Here is a 17,087-nt window from a genome sequence, read left to right as displayed (position 1 = left end):
AAGAAAAAAAAATCAAATTGTACACTTTAAATACATGCAGTTTATTGTATGTCAATTATATCTCAATAAAAGTTCTTAAAAAAGAAAAGCACTGTTATTAAACCCATAAACTGGTGGAATGGTTTGATAAATTATGATGTGCCCAGACAGTAGAACATTGTACAACCATGGATATTCAATAAGAAATCAGTTACATGCAGGAAACATGGATGGATAGAAATAACACCAAAATGTGAACTTTAATTTTATGTAAGTTTTCAACAATGTATAGGTATTTCAGAACAAGTTTTTGAAAATGCATTATGTCAAAAGCATCTTGCATTTGATTCTATTTAAGGTTAAGGTAAATAAGTTCTATTAATATTAAGACAGCATGTGTATGATTTCTTCATTTGCTACTTTGTTTCCAATGCAGTTATTTTCTTTTCCTTTTTAGAGATGCTAACTTTGTTTTTCTCTGACTTTGTTTTTATTCTTCTATCTGATGACTTCCAAAAGAACAACAAAACCAACTCCTCATTTAGATGGGTAAAGATTATTTTAATTTATTTTACAACCTACTTTAAGTTAATATTAAAATAAGAAGCTTTTATTTAATCATCTTTACTTGACTCTTTAGGCATCACGTTGTTTTTGGGCAAGTGATTTCTGGTCAAGAAGTTGTGAGAGAGATAGAAAACCAGAAAACAGACGCAGCTAGCAAACCATTTGCTGAGGTGCGGATACTCAGTTGTGGAGAGCTAATTCCCAAATCTAAAGGTAAAAAGCACATATATATTTCTGATAACCCTATGCACACAAAACAAACACACTCTAATTAGTTGCATGAACTTTACACTAAAGTGAATACAAATATGAAGTTTTTGTGTTTTTAAATGTATTTTTGTATTTTTTAAATGTGTTTTATGTTACTTCATGCTTTGTTCATTTACCACGGAACTGCTTAACTTTCCTAGAATTATTTGTAGTAATTCATCCTTCTATTTCCACTTTGTTTTTTGGAGTTTTAAAAAGTGTGGTTGTCTAAATAGCATGGTAAGTAAATATTCTTCTAGGGAAATAGACAGTGGGGAGGAGGCAGGATGACAATTGAAGAAATTAACATAGACAAACTTTATGGGAATAAATTATTTCCCCTTCATGCACTGCTTAGATTCAGAAGCATCTGGCATATTTGAGAAACTTCTTTTACTTAGATAAGAGCACTTGAAGTTAACACGACTGGTAGTTTTATATGATATTGTCTGAAATGGTAAGAACTTTGTTTTAAGTGAGTATTTTAAGTCTTTATATTATATATGAAATATGTAACTGCTATTGTTTATTACAGGTATTGAGTCTGACACTCTAAAAGTAGTGGGGTGAGATTACCTTCAAATCTGTGTAGAAAGCAGTAAAATACTGAATTGACCTAGTCTTCCTATTCTTAATCATCCAGGAAATAATAAATATTTAGTACTTAGTTTTTCATGGTTAACAAACGTGAGGGTCATCTATAAGCTTTTCTTATCTTCACAAGAACTGTATAATGTCAATATTATTTTCCTCATTTTACAGATATAGTCAAGGAGATTATTATTTACCACATCAGGGAACTAGACCTCAGGCCCAAGTTTGCTGGCTCCAGATCTAGAGCTTTTTCTGTTAGGTGTTGCTAACTCATTAAAGTCTTTAATACTCCTTTCAGAATTGCTCTAAGTAGAACATTCTTTTCTCAAGTTTTAGGTATACTAATGTGCTCTGTAATATGCACATTTTATTTTGCTTTTCTTTAGTTCGCCGATCAGGGATCAAACCAGAGCCCACGGCAGTGAAAGTGCCGAGTTCTAACCACTGGACTGCCAGGGAATTCCCTGGAGAAGGCTTATTTTTAATTTTCTTTCTCCGCATTCCACTTTGATTCTAATGATTTCAATTTCTTGTCTGTTATGTCAAATATATACCTTGTAAACCACTGCAGGAATATTGCCGCAGCTCACACTGGGACTGTTTAACTTCTTGTGTTCATGATCTGGCTATTTATCCTTATTTACAAACAACAGTTATAATAGATGCCTTGTGTTCATGATGTTTCAGAAAGAATGAGATGTTGAGTATCTTACCTTTTTTTGAAAAAATAGAGATTGAAAAGCAATCTGTATTAATCTTTGCAAATTTTGGACCCTGAATCTTCTGCTATTTAATTCTTCAAACACTTGTTGGTACAATTGGAATATTTTGGTTTAAGGCATTATTTCTTCCCACATCATCTAGAAAATCTTCATCTTTTATTGTGTACTTAACTGTTTTTTGGCTTTTTTCTTTTTTTTTTTTAATTTTAATGTTTATTTATTTGGCTGTGTTGGTTCTTAGTTGTGGCACATGGGATCTTAGTTGTGGCATGGGGGATCTTTCCTTGTGGCACACAGGCTTCTCTCTAGTTTCACAGTAGTTGTGGTACACATGGGCTCTAGAGTGCGCGCAGGCTTAGTTGCCCCACGGCATGTGGGATCTTAGTTCCCTGACCAGGGATCGAACCCGAGTCCTCTGCTTTGGAAGGTGGATTCTTAACCACTGGACCACCATGGAAGTCCCTGACTTTTTTCTTGTGTTTTGTAGACTTTAAGGATCTTGTGTTAGGATCTGTTCTCTGCTTATAAAAGTTAAGGATACTATAGGGTTTACATATTTAGAAAGAAATTGAGATCATTAAAAAGCTTACATCTTAAACCAAAAAAGTTATCAGAGACTAATAAATTTGGTGTAAAGATTCTTTTGGTACTAAATGGTCAGTGTTTGAATATTTGTTGAAAGGATGAGACGGTGAATGGGTGTCACTCTTTATTTTCATCTGAAGTGATAAATGCTAATTTTACCCAAGCCATGTGGCCAGGAAGCTGTGCTGAAAGTTGATGTAGTGTTTTAGTGTGTATTCCTCAGACTCATGCTAAGGAAGCATATCTTGCCGTATGTTTCATCAGTTGGGGAAGATTTGGCCCTTTGTTACTGTCTGCCCAGGAGTTACTGAAAAGGTCAGATTTGTTTCAAGTGGTACCTTCCATGCCTGCTCTGTTCTGGATCACACTGTGGAAAGAGGAAAAGATCTTTATGTTTGAGATCACACAGTTTGGCACCTATTACCCTACAGTCCTTCAATTACCATTCAGAACATTGGTCAGAATGGATTTTGTCATGCATCTGTGTAATCATTTTTTTAGGCAGAGCTATATCTTACATCCAGTTTGTAAGTTTGTTGGCCTTCTTACAGTCTTAAGTTGGAAATTGTCAAAAAGCTTTGTGTAACACAGTGGTGCTCATCAGCAGCAGCATATTTAAAAGCTTGTTTGAGAGATACACACCCCAGTTTAAAAAGAAATAAATACAGAATCTTTTTTTTTTCTTTTTCTAACTTCCTGAAAGAAAACAAAAAGGCTTCTGAAGAAATCTGACTGTCTGGGCCCACCTGTATGTGGTCTTGGTGAGTGTGGGCAATCATCTTGGGCCTTTCTCCCTTTGCTGTTGTGAGACTGGAAATTCTGCTCTTTGTGGCTATTTGAATGTGCCTGAGAAGGTTCAGAGTCAAGAGAAAGATCCTTCCAACAGATGCAGAGGGGGAACACTGGAGGCTAATCAAAACTGCATCCCTGTAGAGGCTATCAAGGGGCAGAGTGAAGGATAGAACACAGACCACTACCCTGATTAAGGTACTTTCTGGTTTTTCAGGACTCACCATGATCTCAGATCATGTTGGTCTCTTCAGGGTTCACTGCAGTTAAAGAGAGGTCTCTCCACCTTTACCATGCGACATGAGATGGGGCCAGTGATATATTACAAAGTACATAGAAACACAAGTGCTGAGTTATGGCAACGTGGCAATAAATAAATAGTTATATGAGCAGAAATCTTGCATGTATGTGGTAGAAAACAGATTGCCTGGCAATACAGAAAGAAGAGCACAACAGAAGAAGCAGCCGATGAATCTTGTACTCAAGAGACAGTGAAAAAGATCAGAGACTCATTTGTATGGTGACAGGATTCCATTTTAGTGTATTTATTGTGGAATTAAGAGCCATGGCGATGGCAGTGGGATGTTAAACTTAGAAACTGTTTAGAGGGGAGATCCAGTAATTTTGAAATGAAAAGAGCTTTATTTTAGGTATAGTTCTATTCTTTATTTCAAACCTTATTTTGATGATGGCCTGGAAGTTTCATTCAATATAACGGTTTCATGTGAAATTCATCAGTATAAAATGTATCTCTCTCAAAAAATTAGTAAGACAGCATTTTCTTACCATGTTTTTACAAGTAAAGTGTTCTGAAAGTTTGTTTTTTCACCTTAACATCATACTAGTAAAGTCAGTACCCATTAGTATTACACCATTCCCTGCCTCCCCTCCCAACAAAGGCAGGGACCAGGGTTGAGAAATTCTTTTACATAGGGATTGATAAGCAATCTACAAAATCTAGAGTAAACTAACCAGAAGTGGCCCAAGAGTTTAAAAAGTGTTGCTCTTTGTAATTCCTTTTTATCCATTATGATTCTTAACTTGCATTGTGTTTAGCTTTTGTTTCATTTTATCTTAAGGATGGGTATATGCTTATAAAAGATTTTTTGAAATAGATTTTATTTAAGTGGTTAGGCAGGAAGTAGGGTTTTTTGGAGAATGGGGTGATAACAATTGTTAGATTTGGGAGTTTTAAAATTTCTTCAATTTTAAAATTTAATACAGTCATTTTGCTCAAAATTTAGAAAGCATAAAAGGATAATCAGTGAAACATCCTTTTCCCGTCTCTGCCCATCAGTTCCCATTCTCAGATTTTGTATATCCTTCTACACGTATGTGAATGTTGATCATGTAAGATAAGCTCCTAGAAATAGAATTAACAGATTATAGGGGTCATGCATTTGTAATGTTGGTAGACACTGCCACTAGGATATAGGAAAATTAATTTCCCTACGCCCTTTGCAAAGCCACGTAATATCAAACTCTTTAATCTTTGCCTAATAATACAGTGTTTTTTCGTATTTTTAAGCTAGTTTAAATCAGCATTTCTCTAAGCTATTTGATGCTATCATCTCAGGAGTGATTTTATCTATTTTTATATGAGCTGATTGTTAATTAATTCCTTTACCTCCTATTTTTACCCATTCGGTTCTTCCTTTCTGAAACTCCAGGACTCCTCCTTTTATTTCCTTTTGTTTGGTGAAATGAGCCTTTTTTTTAAGGGTAGGTCTGCTGGTAACTGTCTTAGTTTTCTGAAAATGTCTCTATTTCCCTTTCTTTCGTGATAGGTATTTTCACTAGATATAGAATTCAGGGTTGGCAGTTCTTTCAGCACATAAAAAAGTGTTAGGCCACTTCCTTCTGGCCTCTATGGTTTCAAGTGAGATGTCTGTTGTCATTCAAGTCATTGTTCCCCTATAGGTAACATATTGCTCCTCTCCAGCTGTTTTCAGTATTTTTTTCTTTGTTTCTAGCTTTTAGAAGTTTGAGTTTGATGTGTCTTGGTGTGAATTACTTAGTTTATCCTGTTTGAGGTTTGCTTAGCTTCCTGATTCACTAAGTCTATACTTTGAGCCAAATGTGGGGAATTTTCTTCCATTATTATTTAAAAATTTTTTTAATTTCAAATTTTTCTCCTGGGATTCTGATAACATAAATGTTAGATGTTTTGTTTATTGTTCTACAGGTTTCTGAGGCTCTGCTCATTTTTTGTTTGTTTTTTACGTTTTCTATGATGTTCTGGTTGGGTAATTTCTATTGGTCTGTCTCTGGTTCGCTAACACTTTCTCTGTCATCCCCACTCTGATATTGAGCACATTTTACTTCAGTTATTGTATCATTGTATTTTTCAGTTCTAAAATTCCTTTTGATACTTTGTCTTCTTTTTTCCTGAGATTTTTTTTACTTTTTTTCATTTGTTTAAAGAATGTTAATAATTGCTCGTGGAAACATATTTAAGGTGGCTTTTTAAAAATCCTTGTTAATTCCACCATGTGAGTCTTCTGGGTGTTGGCATCTTTTGATTGTTTTTTTTCTTAAGGTGTGATTTCCCTGGTTCTTGGAATTATTAGTGATTGCTCTTTAATTGTCTCCTGGAAATTTTGGGTGTTGTATGTTATGAGACTCTGGATTCTGTTTACGTTTTCTATTTTTAGCAGGCAGTCACTTTATATAGGTTTAGCAGGTAGATTCTGGCCTAATTCTGTGGATTGTGGTTTCAGTGATAATTCAATTTCCAGAGCCCTTGCAGTACTATTCTGGTGTTTTTCATTTGTATGCTACTAAAAACCTCTGGCTGCTATTCAGCATTGCAGTTTAATTCTCAAACCTTTTGCCATATTAGTTTCTGGTCAGTTTAACTTGGGGGTCTCCCCAGGACTTCGTATATAACTATAAAGAATCTTTTTCTCCAGCTTCCTTCTCTCTGAAATCTGTGCCATCTGCTGGTATATTGAGGGGAGCTGAAGCCCAGGCTTCCCACCTTGTCTCTACTGACATCACTCTGGCAAGGGAAGGGGAAGCTGCTTGAAGGGGAGCGTATTGGAAATGCAAGTTCTCTACTTTGTCTCTGCTGATAGAGCCAAGAGGGAGTTGGTGAACCTTTTTTTTTTTTTTTTCTTAATTTCCCCCCTTAGTATTTGCTTAGAGTTAAGCAGGTATTGATAACAAATTTTTTGTCATGCTGAACCATCTTTTTTCTAGTCCTTTGTCTGGAGAGAGCAGGCTTTTCTTGGGGCTTTTAAAAACCTGTGCCCTATTGGCATTTCTGAGTTGCAGGCTTCTCCAGCATGAAGTCTAGTGTATATGGGAAGCAGATTGAAAAACACCATGTCATCTTCAAATCCAGAGATCCTGGCCACTCTGCCTTCTTTCTACCTTTCAGAGTCTTCCTATGTTTGTTTTTATTTTTTGTTTTTTGTTTTTGTATTATGTCTAGGATTTCTACTTATACTTAGCAGGAGGATACGAAGAGATGAATCTATTCCATCTTGTTTAGAATTTCTCCATTCCTTTTTTTTTTTTAACTCTTTATTGGAATATAATTGCTTTACACTCTTGTACCAGATTTGAGGTACACCGCAGTGAATCAGCTGTATTTATACATATGACCCCATATCCCCTCCCTCCCCTGACTCCCTCCCACCCTCCCTATCCTGGCCCTCTAAGGCATCACCCATCATCAAGTTGATTTCCCTTTGTTATACAGCAACTTCCTACTAGCTATCTATTTTATAGTTGGTAGTGTATGTATGTCTGTGCTACTCTCTCACTTCGTCCCAGCTTCGCCTTCACCCCCCTCCCCGCCAGCCCTGTGTCCTCCAGTCCATTTTCTGCATCTGCTTCCTTATTTTTGCCCTGTCACTGAGTTCATCAGTACCATTTTTTAGATTCCATATATATGAGTTAGCATATGGTATTTGTTTTTCTCTTTCTGGCTTACTTCACTCTGTGTGACAGACTCTAGGTCTATCCACCTCATTACATATAGCTCAATTTCATTCCTTTTTATGGCCGAATAATATTCCATTGTATATATGTGCCACATTGTCTTTACCCATTCATCAGTTGATGGGCATTTAAGCTGCTTCCGTGTCCTGGCTATTGTAAATAGTGCTGCAGTGAACCTTATGGTACATGTTTCTTTTTGGATTATGGTTTTCTCTGGGTATATGCCCAGGAGTGGGATTACTGGGTTATATGGTAGTTCTATTTTTAGTTTTTTAAGGAACTTCCATACTGTTTTCCATAGTGGTGGTACTAACTTACATTCCCACCAACAGTGCAGCAGGGCTCCCTTTTCTCCACACCCTCTCCAACATTTATTGTTTCTAGATGTTTTGATGATGGCCATTCTGACCGGTGTGAGGTGATTGTGGCTTTGACTTGCATTTCCCTAATGATTAGTGATGTTGAGCACCTTTTCATGTGTTTGTTGGCCATCTATATGTCTTCTTTGGAGAAATGTCTATTTAGGTCTTCCGCCCATTTGTGGGTTGGGTTATTTGCTTTTTTGGTCTTAAGCTGCATGAGCTGCTTATATATTTTGGGGATTAATTCTTTGTCTGTTGCGTCGTTGGCAAGTATTTTCTCCCATTCTGAGGATTGTCTTCTTGTCTCATTTATGGTTTCTTTAGCTGTGCAAAAGCATTTAAATTTCATTAGGTCCCATTTGTTTATTCTTGATTTTATTTCCTTTATTCTAGGAGGTGGGTCAAAAAGGATCTTGCTTTGATGGATGTCATAGAGTTCTGCCTGTGTTTTCCTCTAGTTTTATACTATCTGGCCTTGCATTTAGGTCTTGAATCCATTTTGAGTTTATTTTTGTGTATGGTGTTAGGAAGTGTTCTAATTTCATTCTTTTACATGTTGCTGTCCAATTTTCCCAGCACCACTTATTGAAGAGGCTTTTTTCCATTGTATATTCTTGCCTCCTTTGTCAAAGATAAGGTGCCCATATGTGCTTGGGTTTACCTCTGGATTCTCTATTCTGTTCCATTGATCTTCCTTTCTGTTTTTGTGCCAGTACCATACTGTCTTGATCACTGTGGCCTTGTACTATAGTTTGAAGTCAGGAAGCATAATTCCACCTACTCCATCTTTCCTTCTCAAGATTGCCTTGGCTATTTGGGGTCTTTTGCGTTTCCATACAAATCGTAAGATTTCTTGTTGTAGTTCTGTGAAAAATGCCATTGGTAATTTGATGGGGATTGTGTTGAATCTGTAGATTGTTTTGGGTAGTATAGTCATTTTCACAATGTAGATTCTTCCAATCCAAGAACATGGTATGTCTCTCCATCTGTTTTTATCGTCTTTGATTTCTTTCATCAGTGTCATACAGTTTTCTGCCTACAGGTCTTTTGCCTCTTTAGGCAGGTTTATTCCTGGGTACTTTATTTTTTTTGTTGCAATGGTAAATGGGAGAGTTTCCTTAATTTCTCTTTCTGCTTTTTCGTTGTTCCATTCCTTTCTTTATGCTTTTAAATTGTCATACAAAATCTTCCCTTTTATATCCAGAATCTACTTATCCTTAAATTATACCTATAAAGGACTTTGTTCAGTGCTTACTAGCACTTTGTAAGCACTCTACAGCTACTATTCCACATTGCTTTTTCCTGCCCCTATTTCAAATCCTAATATAGTCAGTTCTGCTATACTGCTTGTTTTGAAAACATGTGCGGTTTGTTCCATTCGACTGATACATTAGAAGACAATTTGAACATAATATCAGTTTCACCTTTGCCTATTTATGCTGTTATCTACAAGAAATGAGTGCAGAAAACCATACCCAGTTGAACAGCTTTATAGGAATACACAAAAATTACACATACACAGGGAAGTTCCCTGGTGACGTAGTGGTTAGGATTTGGCACTTTCATTGCCCCGAGGCCCGGGTTCATTCCCTGGTTAGGGAACTGAGATCCTGCAAGCTGTGCGACACAGCCACAAAAAAAAAAGTTATGCACCTCACACATCTTCTAAGCTCCCACAGTTCATCACTTGTGTGTAAGTACAGTTTGCTACGAAAACTTTCCATCTAACTTGTCACTCCCCCTTCCACTACTTTACAATAACTCACACGCTGTAGCCCTACTGATATTCACTTCCACAAGCAAACCCATAACTTTCTCAAAGTAAAGTGCCTTATTTATTGTCGTATTTATGTATTTCTTAACTATTTAACATGCGTAAAAGCTTTGCTGCTATTTTTATTAGTTTTCTTTTTTTTAATGTGTCACTGATGAAGTGTTTTTGAATTTTGTGCCCCTAACCCCATTTTTCCCATAAGCCATGTGGTTTTTATTTTACAGTTTTTCCATGGCACAGTGATTTATAGAATTGCACCTGTTGGGGACTTCCCTGGCAGTCCAGTGGTTAAGAACCACACTTCCAGTGCAGGGGGTTCGAGTTCAGTCACTGGTCAGGGAACTAAGATCCCACATGCCGAGAGGTGGAGCCAGAAAAATTTGAAAAGAAATGCATATGTTGTGTAACAGCAGAACTGACTGTGCTTCTCCAAAGCCTTTCTATTTTACTCTTGTCCTTATTGACCATTCTTACTAATAAATCCATATACAATTTATAGTCAGTTTCTAGAAAATTTATTACGTCTCAGTGTATATTTTCAGATGCTGTTTGCTATTAAATTCACACTTATTAGTCTTATTTTCCAAGTAGACAGTAAACTCTGAGGGCAGAAGTTTCCTATGGAACTTCCCCTTTTATACTCTACAATTCTTTTTCTCCATGTCCTGGCATCATGTTGAATTACTGTATATCTATGTACTATTCAGTTAAACATACTTATTGATTTGAGAAGGATAAAATTTCAGTGAGATTCACAGTGCGCCTAAATCATATTTTTAAATTTAGGTTAACACTGATTTTGAAACTCAAGTTACATTCTCTTAGAACTAATATTGATATTGTCATGTCTCTGTTTTTTCCTTTTTACTCTTGTGTTCTTTAACTGCTGTTTCTCATTTTATCTTTTTTTCTGAGCAGATTCATAGGAAAAGGGGACATAAATTCAATTTCACTCAAAAATAATATTGACAAACATCAAAAGAAGGGAGCCTTTTCAACCTTAGAGCTTTCTAAGTTCTCTTCCAAGGCAACTTTCCTAAAAACAGAAGTTTGTTTTCCTTTTATAGTTCATATCATCTGATACTCAGGCAGATTATTTTACCCTAAAAATAGTTATAAATCTTTTTCTGGTCTTCTATATTGTTGTGATATTTTGCTTCACTGAAATGCTTACATGAAAAGTGATATGAAAACTAAGTAATGGTTATTTGAAATATTTAATACATTTGGTGGGGAGAGTGGACTTGCTTTTTAAAGAAACCAGCTGCAGTGTATTTCTCAGGAGAGAATCAGTGCAAAATAAATATAAGTTGTAGCTGGTGAATAAAGCTTTGTTAATCATGGGGAAAATTTACTATGTTTTGTCAAGTAATTTGAACAGCTGTGTTCTTTGGTAATGTGAAATATTTTTATTTTGTCTGCATATTATATGGTCTCAGATATTTGTATTTAGAGTTACTCATATTCATTATGAATTTATTTTCTACATTAGGTTTCTTCACGTTTTATTCTCCTCCCAACCCCACCCCTCAAGTTATTAGTGTATACAAGTAGGTTTTTCAGTTCGCATACTCACTCTGCCTCACCAGCAACAGTGTCTTGGGATCAGGTTAGCAATTGGACTCATGAGACAAGGTAGGCTTCACTCAGCACTTATTTATCATTAAGAAAGGATACAGGACTGGAAACAGCATGGCTTGAACAGCAGCATCATAGTGGAGGTCTCATAAGTTCTAGGCAGAGCTTGCATATGTCCCACACATCTCAGCTTAATAGACTCATAGTCCTGAGGAGCGTGACTGGGTGAGGAAGGACTACCTTAGTTCACTTAGCTATTATTACCTCTGGGGTTCCTTCAGCTTTTATACTTTGTTCGCATTCTCCAGTGCGGCAGCATCTCACCGGTACTAGAAAAACAATCTTGACGGTGAACCACTGACCCTTGGTCAAGTACACAGTAACTTCAGCCAGATTCTCATTTATCTCCATAACTCAGTACACTCCTATAAATTCTGAATTAAGAGTTTCAAAAGTAATTTGGCCAAGTGCCTAATCCTCAGGTGTTCCTGAGGACAGAAAGATTACAAACCAGCCGTTGGCCCTTTCAATTAAGGTCTGTAAACAAAGAGCCAACAGTCAGTCAGTCTAAAGATATGTTTTCTTTGTCCTCTTTGAATTTTTTTTTAATTATGGAAAATACTAACATACAGTAGTGATTGAAATAGTATAACAAATCACCCATGTTCATTACTTGGCTTTACCAGTTAATTTATGGCCAATCTCATGTTACCTATCCTTGGCCAGTTCTCCATTTCCTGTTTGAAGCAAATTCTGGGCATAACATTTTATTGATAAATATTTCACTATTTATCTCTAAAAGATGACTCTTCTGGGAAAAAAAATACCATAATCATATGCAGACATATACACACATATATTCCTAAATGTCAAAAATCCTTACAGTGTTCAAATTTCTAATTGTTTAGTTAATGTTAATTTTTTGATCTTTGAGTTTGAATCCAAATCAGGTGCAAACGGTTGGGTTGGTCTTGTAATTTTTCTTGTTTTTAATAGATTATCCCACCCTTTCTTTTTATGTTTTCTTGAGATTTATTGAACAAGCTAGGTCATTTGTCCTTCAGTTTCTTTCCCATATTGCACACACTGAATTTTACAGATTGCATCCTTGTGTTATGCAATGTATTCCTTCTATGCTTCTATTTCATATAACTTTGTAGTTAGATCTAGAAAATTGATCAGATGTAGTTTTGATTTTTTAAATTCTACTTGATGGGAGCAAGAGTCACTTAGGACAGGTTGTCTCTGTGCTCTGCACTGGCAGTTGGTGGTCAGTGCCTCATTAGGAGTTGTAAAATGGTGATATTCTAACTCTGTAATTCCTTCTTTATTTGTTCCTGGAGTGCTTTTGATGAAGAGCATCTTCCCTTGTTCAGTTAGCCAGTGGTACAGTTCATATACGACAAGCTAATTTGCCAATATCATTATGAACTGATGGATTCTAATATATTTGATGTGTTCCACTTTATTGTAGTTATCCATATGTCAGTATTGTCCCAGCTTGAGCCTGAATTCACTTATTCACTTATTTTTTAATTAAGGCATAATGGACTTAAAATTTTCTGTTGATTTCAGGTATACATGGTGATTTGATATTTTTATACATTACATAATGATCACCGTAATAAGTCTAGTTACCCTCTGTCATAGAGATATCACAATATTATTGACTATATTCCCTATGCTCTACACTCCATCCCCATGACCTATTTATTTTATAACTGAAAATTTGTACCTCTTAATCCCCTAAACCTATTTCCCCATCCCCTTATCTCCACTCCCTCTGGCAACCACTGGTTTGTTCACTGTGTCTATGAGTCTGTTTCTGTTTTGTTATACTTTTGTTCATTTGTTTCATTTTTTAGATTCCACATAAAAGTGAAATCATACAGTACTTGTCTTTTTCTGTCTGACTTATTTCACTTAGCATAATACCCTCTAGATTCATCCATGTTGTCACAAGGGGTAAGAGGTTCTTCCTTTTTTTATGGCTGAGTAATATTCCAGTGTGTGTGTGTGTCTGTGTGTCTGTGTATACACGCACGTGCAGGCTACATCTTCTTTATCCCTTCACCTATTGATGGACCTATTGTAAATATTACTGCAGTGAAGGTTGAGTTGCATTATGTCTTTTAGAATTAGTGTTTTTGTTTTCTTTGGATAAATACCCAGAAGTAGAATTGCTGGGTTGTATGGCACTGCTATTTTAACTTTTCGAGGAACCTCCGTGCTATTCCCCATACTGGCTATACCAATTGACATGCCCACAAACAGTGCACAGGGGATCCCTTTTCTCTACGGCCTCACCCACGTTTGTTATGTGTTGTTTTTTTGATACTAGCCATTCTGACAGGTGTGAGGTGATATCTCGTGGTTTTGATTTGCATTTCTCAGATGATTAGTGATGTTGAGCATCTTTTCGTGTGCCTGTTGGCCGTCTGTATGTCTTCTTTGGGAAAATGTCTATTCAGATCCTCTGCCCATTTTTTAAATTAGATTGTTGAACTCACTGCTTTAAGTCCACCATGGTTTAAATTAGAAGATAGAGCTTGGCCCACTTAACAGTGGTGGGCCAAGCTCTATCCAGTCTCACATATCTTTCTCCAATTCCTGGTTAACTTCACTTATTTGTGTTAGTTTCCTAGTCTTTAAAGCATTTGAGTTTTGGGACCACTTTTTAAATTAAACTTCCTCAGCCCAAAATAAAATTTAAATTTGGAATTACTTTTTGTAGAGACCCCAAAACATAGTTATTAATTATTGGCAAATGACTACCACTACCCCCTGATGTGAGTCTGCTCTTGAACTAAAGCTAAATTTCTTAATCATTAGAGGAATGCTCAGGCATTGAATAAGCCCATGGCAACAGAATCGTGTTTTTTACCTTTCCACATTCATGCAAAGTATATTTTCTATTACTTCCCTCTTACAGTTCTACTTCCAATATTGATAATAAGAGAAAAAGTTGAAAACTACAAAAGATTAGAATCTGGGACCCCTGAATGTTATTTCTGTGCTTTTACAAAAAAGTATATTATTCAAATGACTCGTAAAATTAACTTAGTGTTTTAGACCTACCTATTACTTTTCCAGAATTCTTCCACATATAGATATAACTCTAACCCATGAATCTGGAGATCTGGATTCTAATCTTGAGTCTTAACTCCTTTCCTGTACCCCTCAGTTCAAATAGCTGAATGAGCTAAGGGTTAAATACTGGACTTTGAAAATCTGCAAAAAATCTAAATTTCCACTTACAACGTTTGTCTAAAAAAGTGTTGACCAAACTTTTGCTTTTTATTAAAGCTAAGAAAGAAGAAAAGAAAAGGCATAAATCCTCTTCCTCCTCCTCCTCCTCATCCAGTGACTCAGATAGCTCAAGTGATTCTCAGTCCTCTTCTGATTCTTCTGATTCTGAAAGTGCTTCTGAAGAGAAATCAAAAAAAAGAAAGAAGAAACATAGGAAAAATTCTCGTAAACACAAGAAAGAAAAGAAGAAGAGAAAGAAAAGCAAGAAAAGGTCTTAATTTACTTTCACAGTACTGACTTTATATTCTTACTCCCTTCTATTTATATATAAATCTATTGGGATTTTGGATCCGTTATATGGAACATGAAAATAGTGAGAAATATTTCATAGCATGAGGTATAAGACAACATTCTGATATTCTGCAGTCTATAGATTAAATTTGAGTACATTCATTTTAATTTTCAGCAGAACTATTCTGTTCATTTTATCTGAATTCAATAGGAAACCAGTGATTGTTTTCCTTATTTTCTATAGCAGTCTCTCTTGCTTTTTTGTCCTTTTTTTTCCCTCCTATGAGAACATAAGGTAGAGAGCAGATAATGTCAGCATATTTCTCTTTTTTGTTTTGTCTGAAATAATCTGTGTTTGTACTAAAACTTGTCTTTATGAGCTTGTTGGCTCTAAAGCAGTTTCTTTACCTATATTTTAAAGTATTTTAAATTTATCAGAGTGTATTGCACACGGAGTATCATATTTTGGTTCCATTTTATTGGAAAATATTTCTTGAGAATATGAAAACAGAAACCTTTGGTTTTAGTTTTTGGTTGGTTTGTCAGAGAAATGAGTATTTTCCCCATATAATCACATCTTTAGTCAGAGATGGGGGACAGAATGATATGTATATTGTGCATATTACAATGGAAATACCAACAGTTGGAAAATTGGGGTAGGTATATAATAACCAAATGGAACTTGTTCTCTGTGTTTGTATTAAGCGCATCTAGTGAAAGTGAGGCTGAAAATCTTGAAGCACAACCCCAGTCTACTGTTCGTCCAGAAGAAATCCCTCCAATACCTGAAAACAGATTCCTGATGAGAAAAAGTCCTCCTAAAGCTGATGAAAAAGAAAGGAAGAACAGGGAGAGAGAGAGAGAGTGGTATGTGAATATGTTTATTTTATAAAGTGCCCTACATTCTCTGCCACAGAACCTTTCTTTTTTTAAAAAACCATTTTTGCTTATTTTATTTTATTTTAATTTATTTTATTGGCTGTGTTGGGTCTTCGTTGCTGCACACGGGCTTTCTTTTAGTTGTAATGAGTTGGGGCTACTCTTCGTTGTGGTGCGTGGGCTCATTGTCGTGGCTTCTCTTGTTGCGGAGCATGGGCTCTAGGCACGTGGGCTTCAGTAGTTGCAGCACATGGGCGCAATAGTTGTGGCTCACAAGCTCTAGAACGCAAGCTCAATAATTATGGCGCATGGGCTTAGTTGCTCCGCGGCATATGGGATCTTCCTGGAGCAGGGATCGAACCCATGTCCCCTGCACTGGCAGGCGGATGCTTAACCACTGTGCCACCTAGGAAGCCCCTGCTTATTTTAGATAAGATTTAATTGGTGACCTTGTCGCAAGACTGAAATTTCTTAATAGGATAATGTTAGCAAAGCTGCTTTTTGCTAACCACATTGCTGAACAGATAAAATTTACTTAATTCAGACAAATTTTTGAATAAAAGTTACATTTTAAAAAAAACAAGCACTGCAGATGGCAAAAAAAGATATGTTAAGTGGCATTCTAAGCAAATTCCATTTAAAACAAGTGTTTTACTCTGTTATTTGTATACATTAAACTTTTAAGCAAGTAAGAACCTATATTTTTTAATTTGTCTGGTGGGGGAAAATGCTGTTTTTCTTTCCTAGTTTACACTATTGTGGTAATGAAAATTGATAGCATATTCAAGTCCTTTTAAAATTTTTCTGTGTAAGTTCACATTATTAGTATTAGTAGTTCTGTTGGTTCTTTATGAATCATTTTAATAATTATGTCTAAAAATAGAAAAAAGATGGATATCTCTTATGGTCAGAAATAACGTAAAAGTGATAAAATTCTGAGCATTCCCCCTATACTGTCACAATACAGTAAAAATATAAAAATAAGTCTTGGTTACTTGAATTGGGGTAATTTTGATGGATTGGATTGAGTTTACTCAGTTATTAGGAAATTATATTTCTAAGGAAGTAAATATTAAGGAGAAGCTATTTGAACTACTTTTGAATGCATTTTTCAAATATAATACACAGATATTTTTAGTGCTAATTAAATATTAACTTATTCGAAAATAGTTTCCCTTTTTGGTGTAAAGCATGATATTAAACATTTTGCTAATTCAGACAATCTTGTCTCTGTTTAATTCACATTAATTATACTTCTCTATAGTTTTATTACCAGTGAACAACTGCTTGTAGGATAGTCAGGTACTGTAGAATCAGATAGCTTTAAAATTGATCTCTCAACAGCATAAAGCCTACTCCGAGTTCTTCTGTGTTCTTTAGCACTATCAAGTTGACCTCATCTTAGTAATGATTATATAACAGTGTTTCTCAACAGGACACAGTTGGCGTTTGGGGACAGGATAGTTCTTCATCCTCACACATTATAAGATTTTAGCATTCCTGACTTGTGGTCACTCAGTA

At 35.7% G+C, this 17,087-nt stretch overlaps 1 protein-coding gene across 6 annotated transcripts in view; it reads left to right on the top strand.

Moving 5' to 3' along the window:
- PPIG (peptidylprolyl isomerase G) overlaps positions 1 to 17,087 on the top strand; it is a 39,235-nt gene that overhangs the window by 14,334 nt on the left and 7,814 nt on the right. For all 6 annotated transcript variants that reach the window (XM_057745750.1, XM_057745749.1, XM_057745754.1 and 3 more), the window contains 4 exons: positions 499 to 528; positions 620 to 759; positions 14,454 to 14,667; positions 15,393 to 15,554. In XM_057745750.1, the coding sequence (XP_057601733.1) occupies positions 499 to 528; positions 620 to 759; positions 14,454 to 14,667; positions 15,393 to 15,554 (546 nt within the window). The remainder of the gene's footprint in view (positions 1 to 498; positions 529 to 619; positions 760 to 14,453; positions 14,668 to 15,392; positions 15,555 to 17,087) is intronic.

Source organism: Hippopotamus amphibius, chromosome 8, assembly GCF_030028045.1.
Source record: "Hippopotamus amphibius kiboko isolate mHipAmp2 chromosome 8, mHipAmp2.hap2, whole genome shotgun sequence".
NCBI lineage: Eukaryota > Metazoa > Chordata > Mammalia > Artiodactyla > Hippopotamidae > Hippopotamus > Hippopotamus amphibius.
The sequence above is the reverse complement of the archived record's forward strand: the minus strand, read 5'-3'. Positions and strand labels throughout refer to the sequence as shown.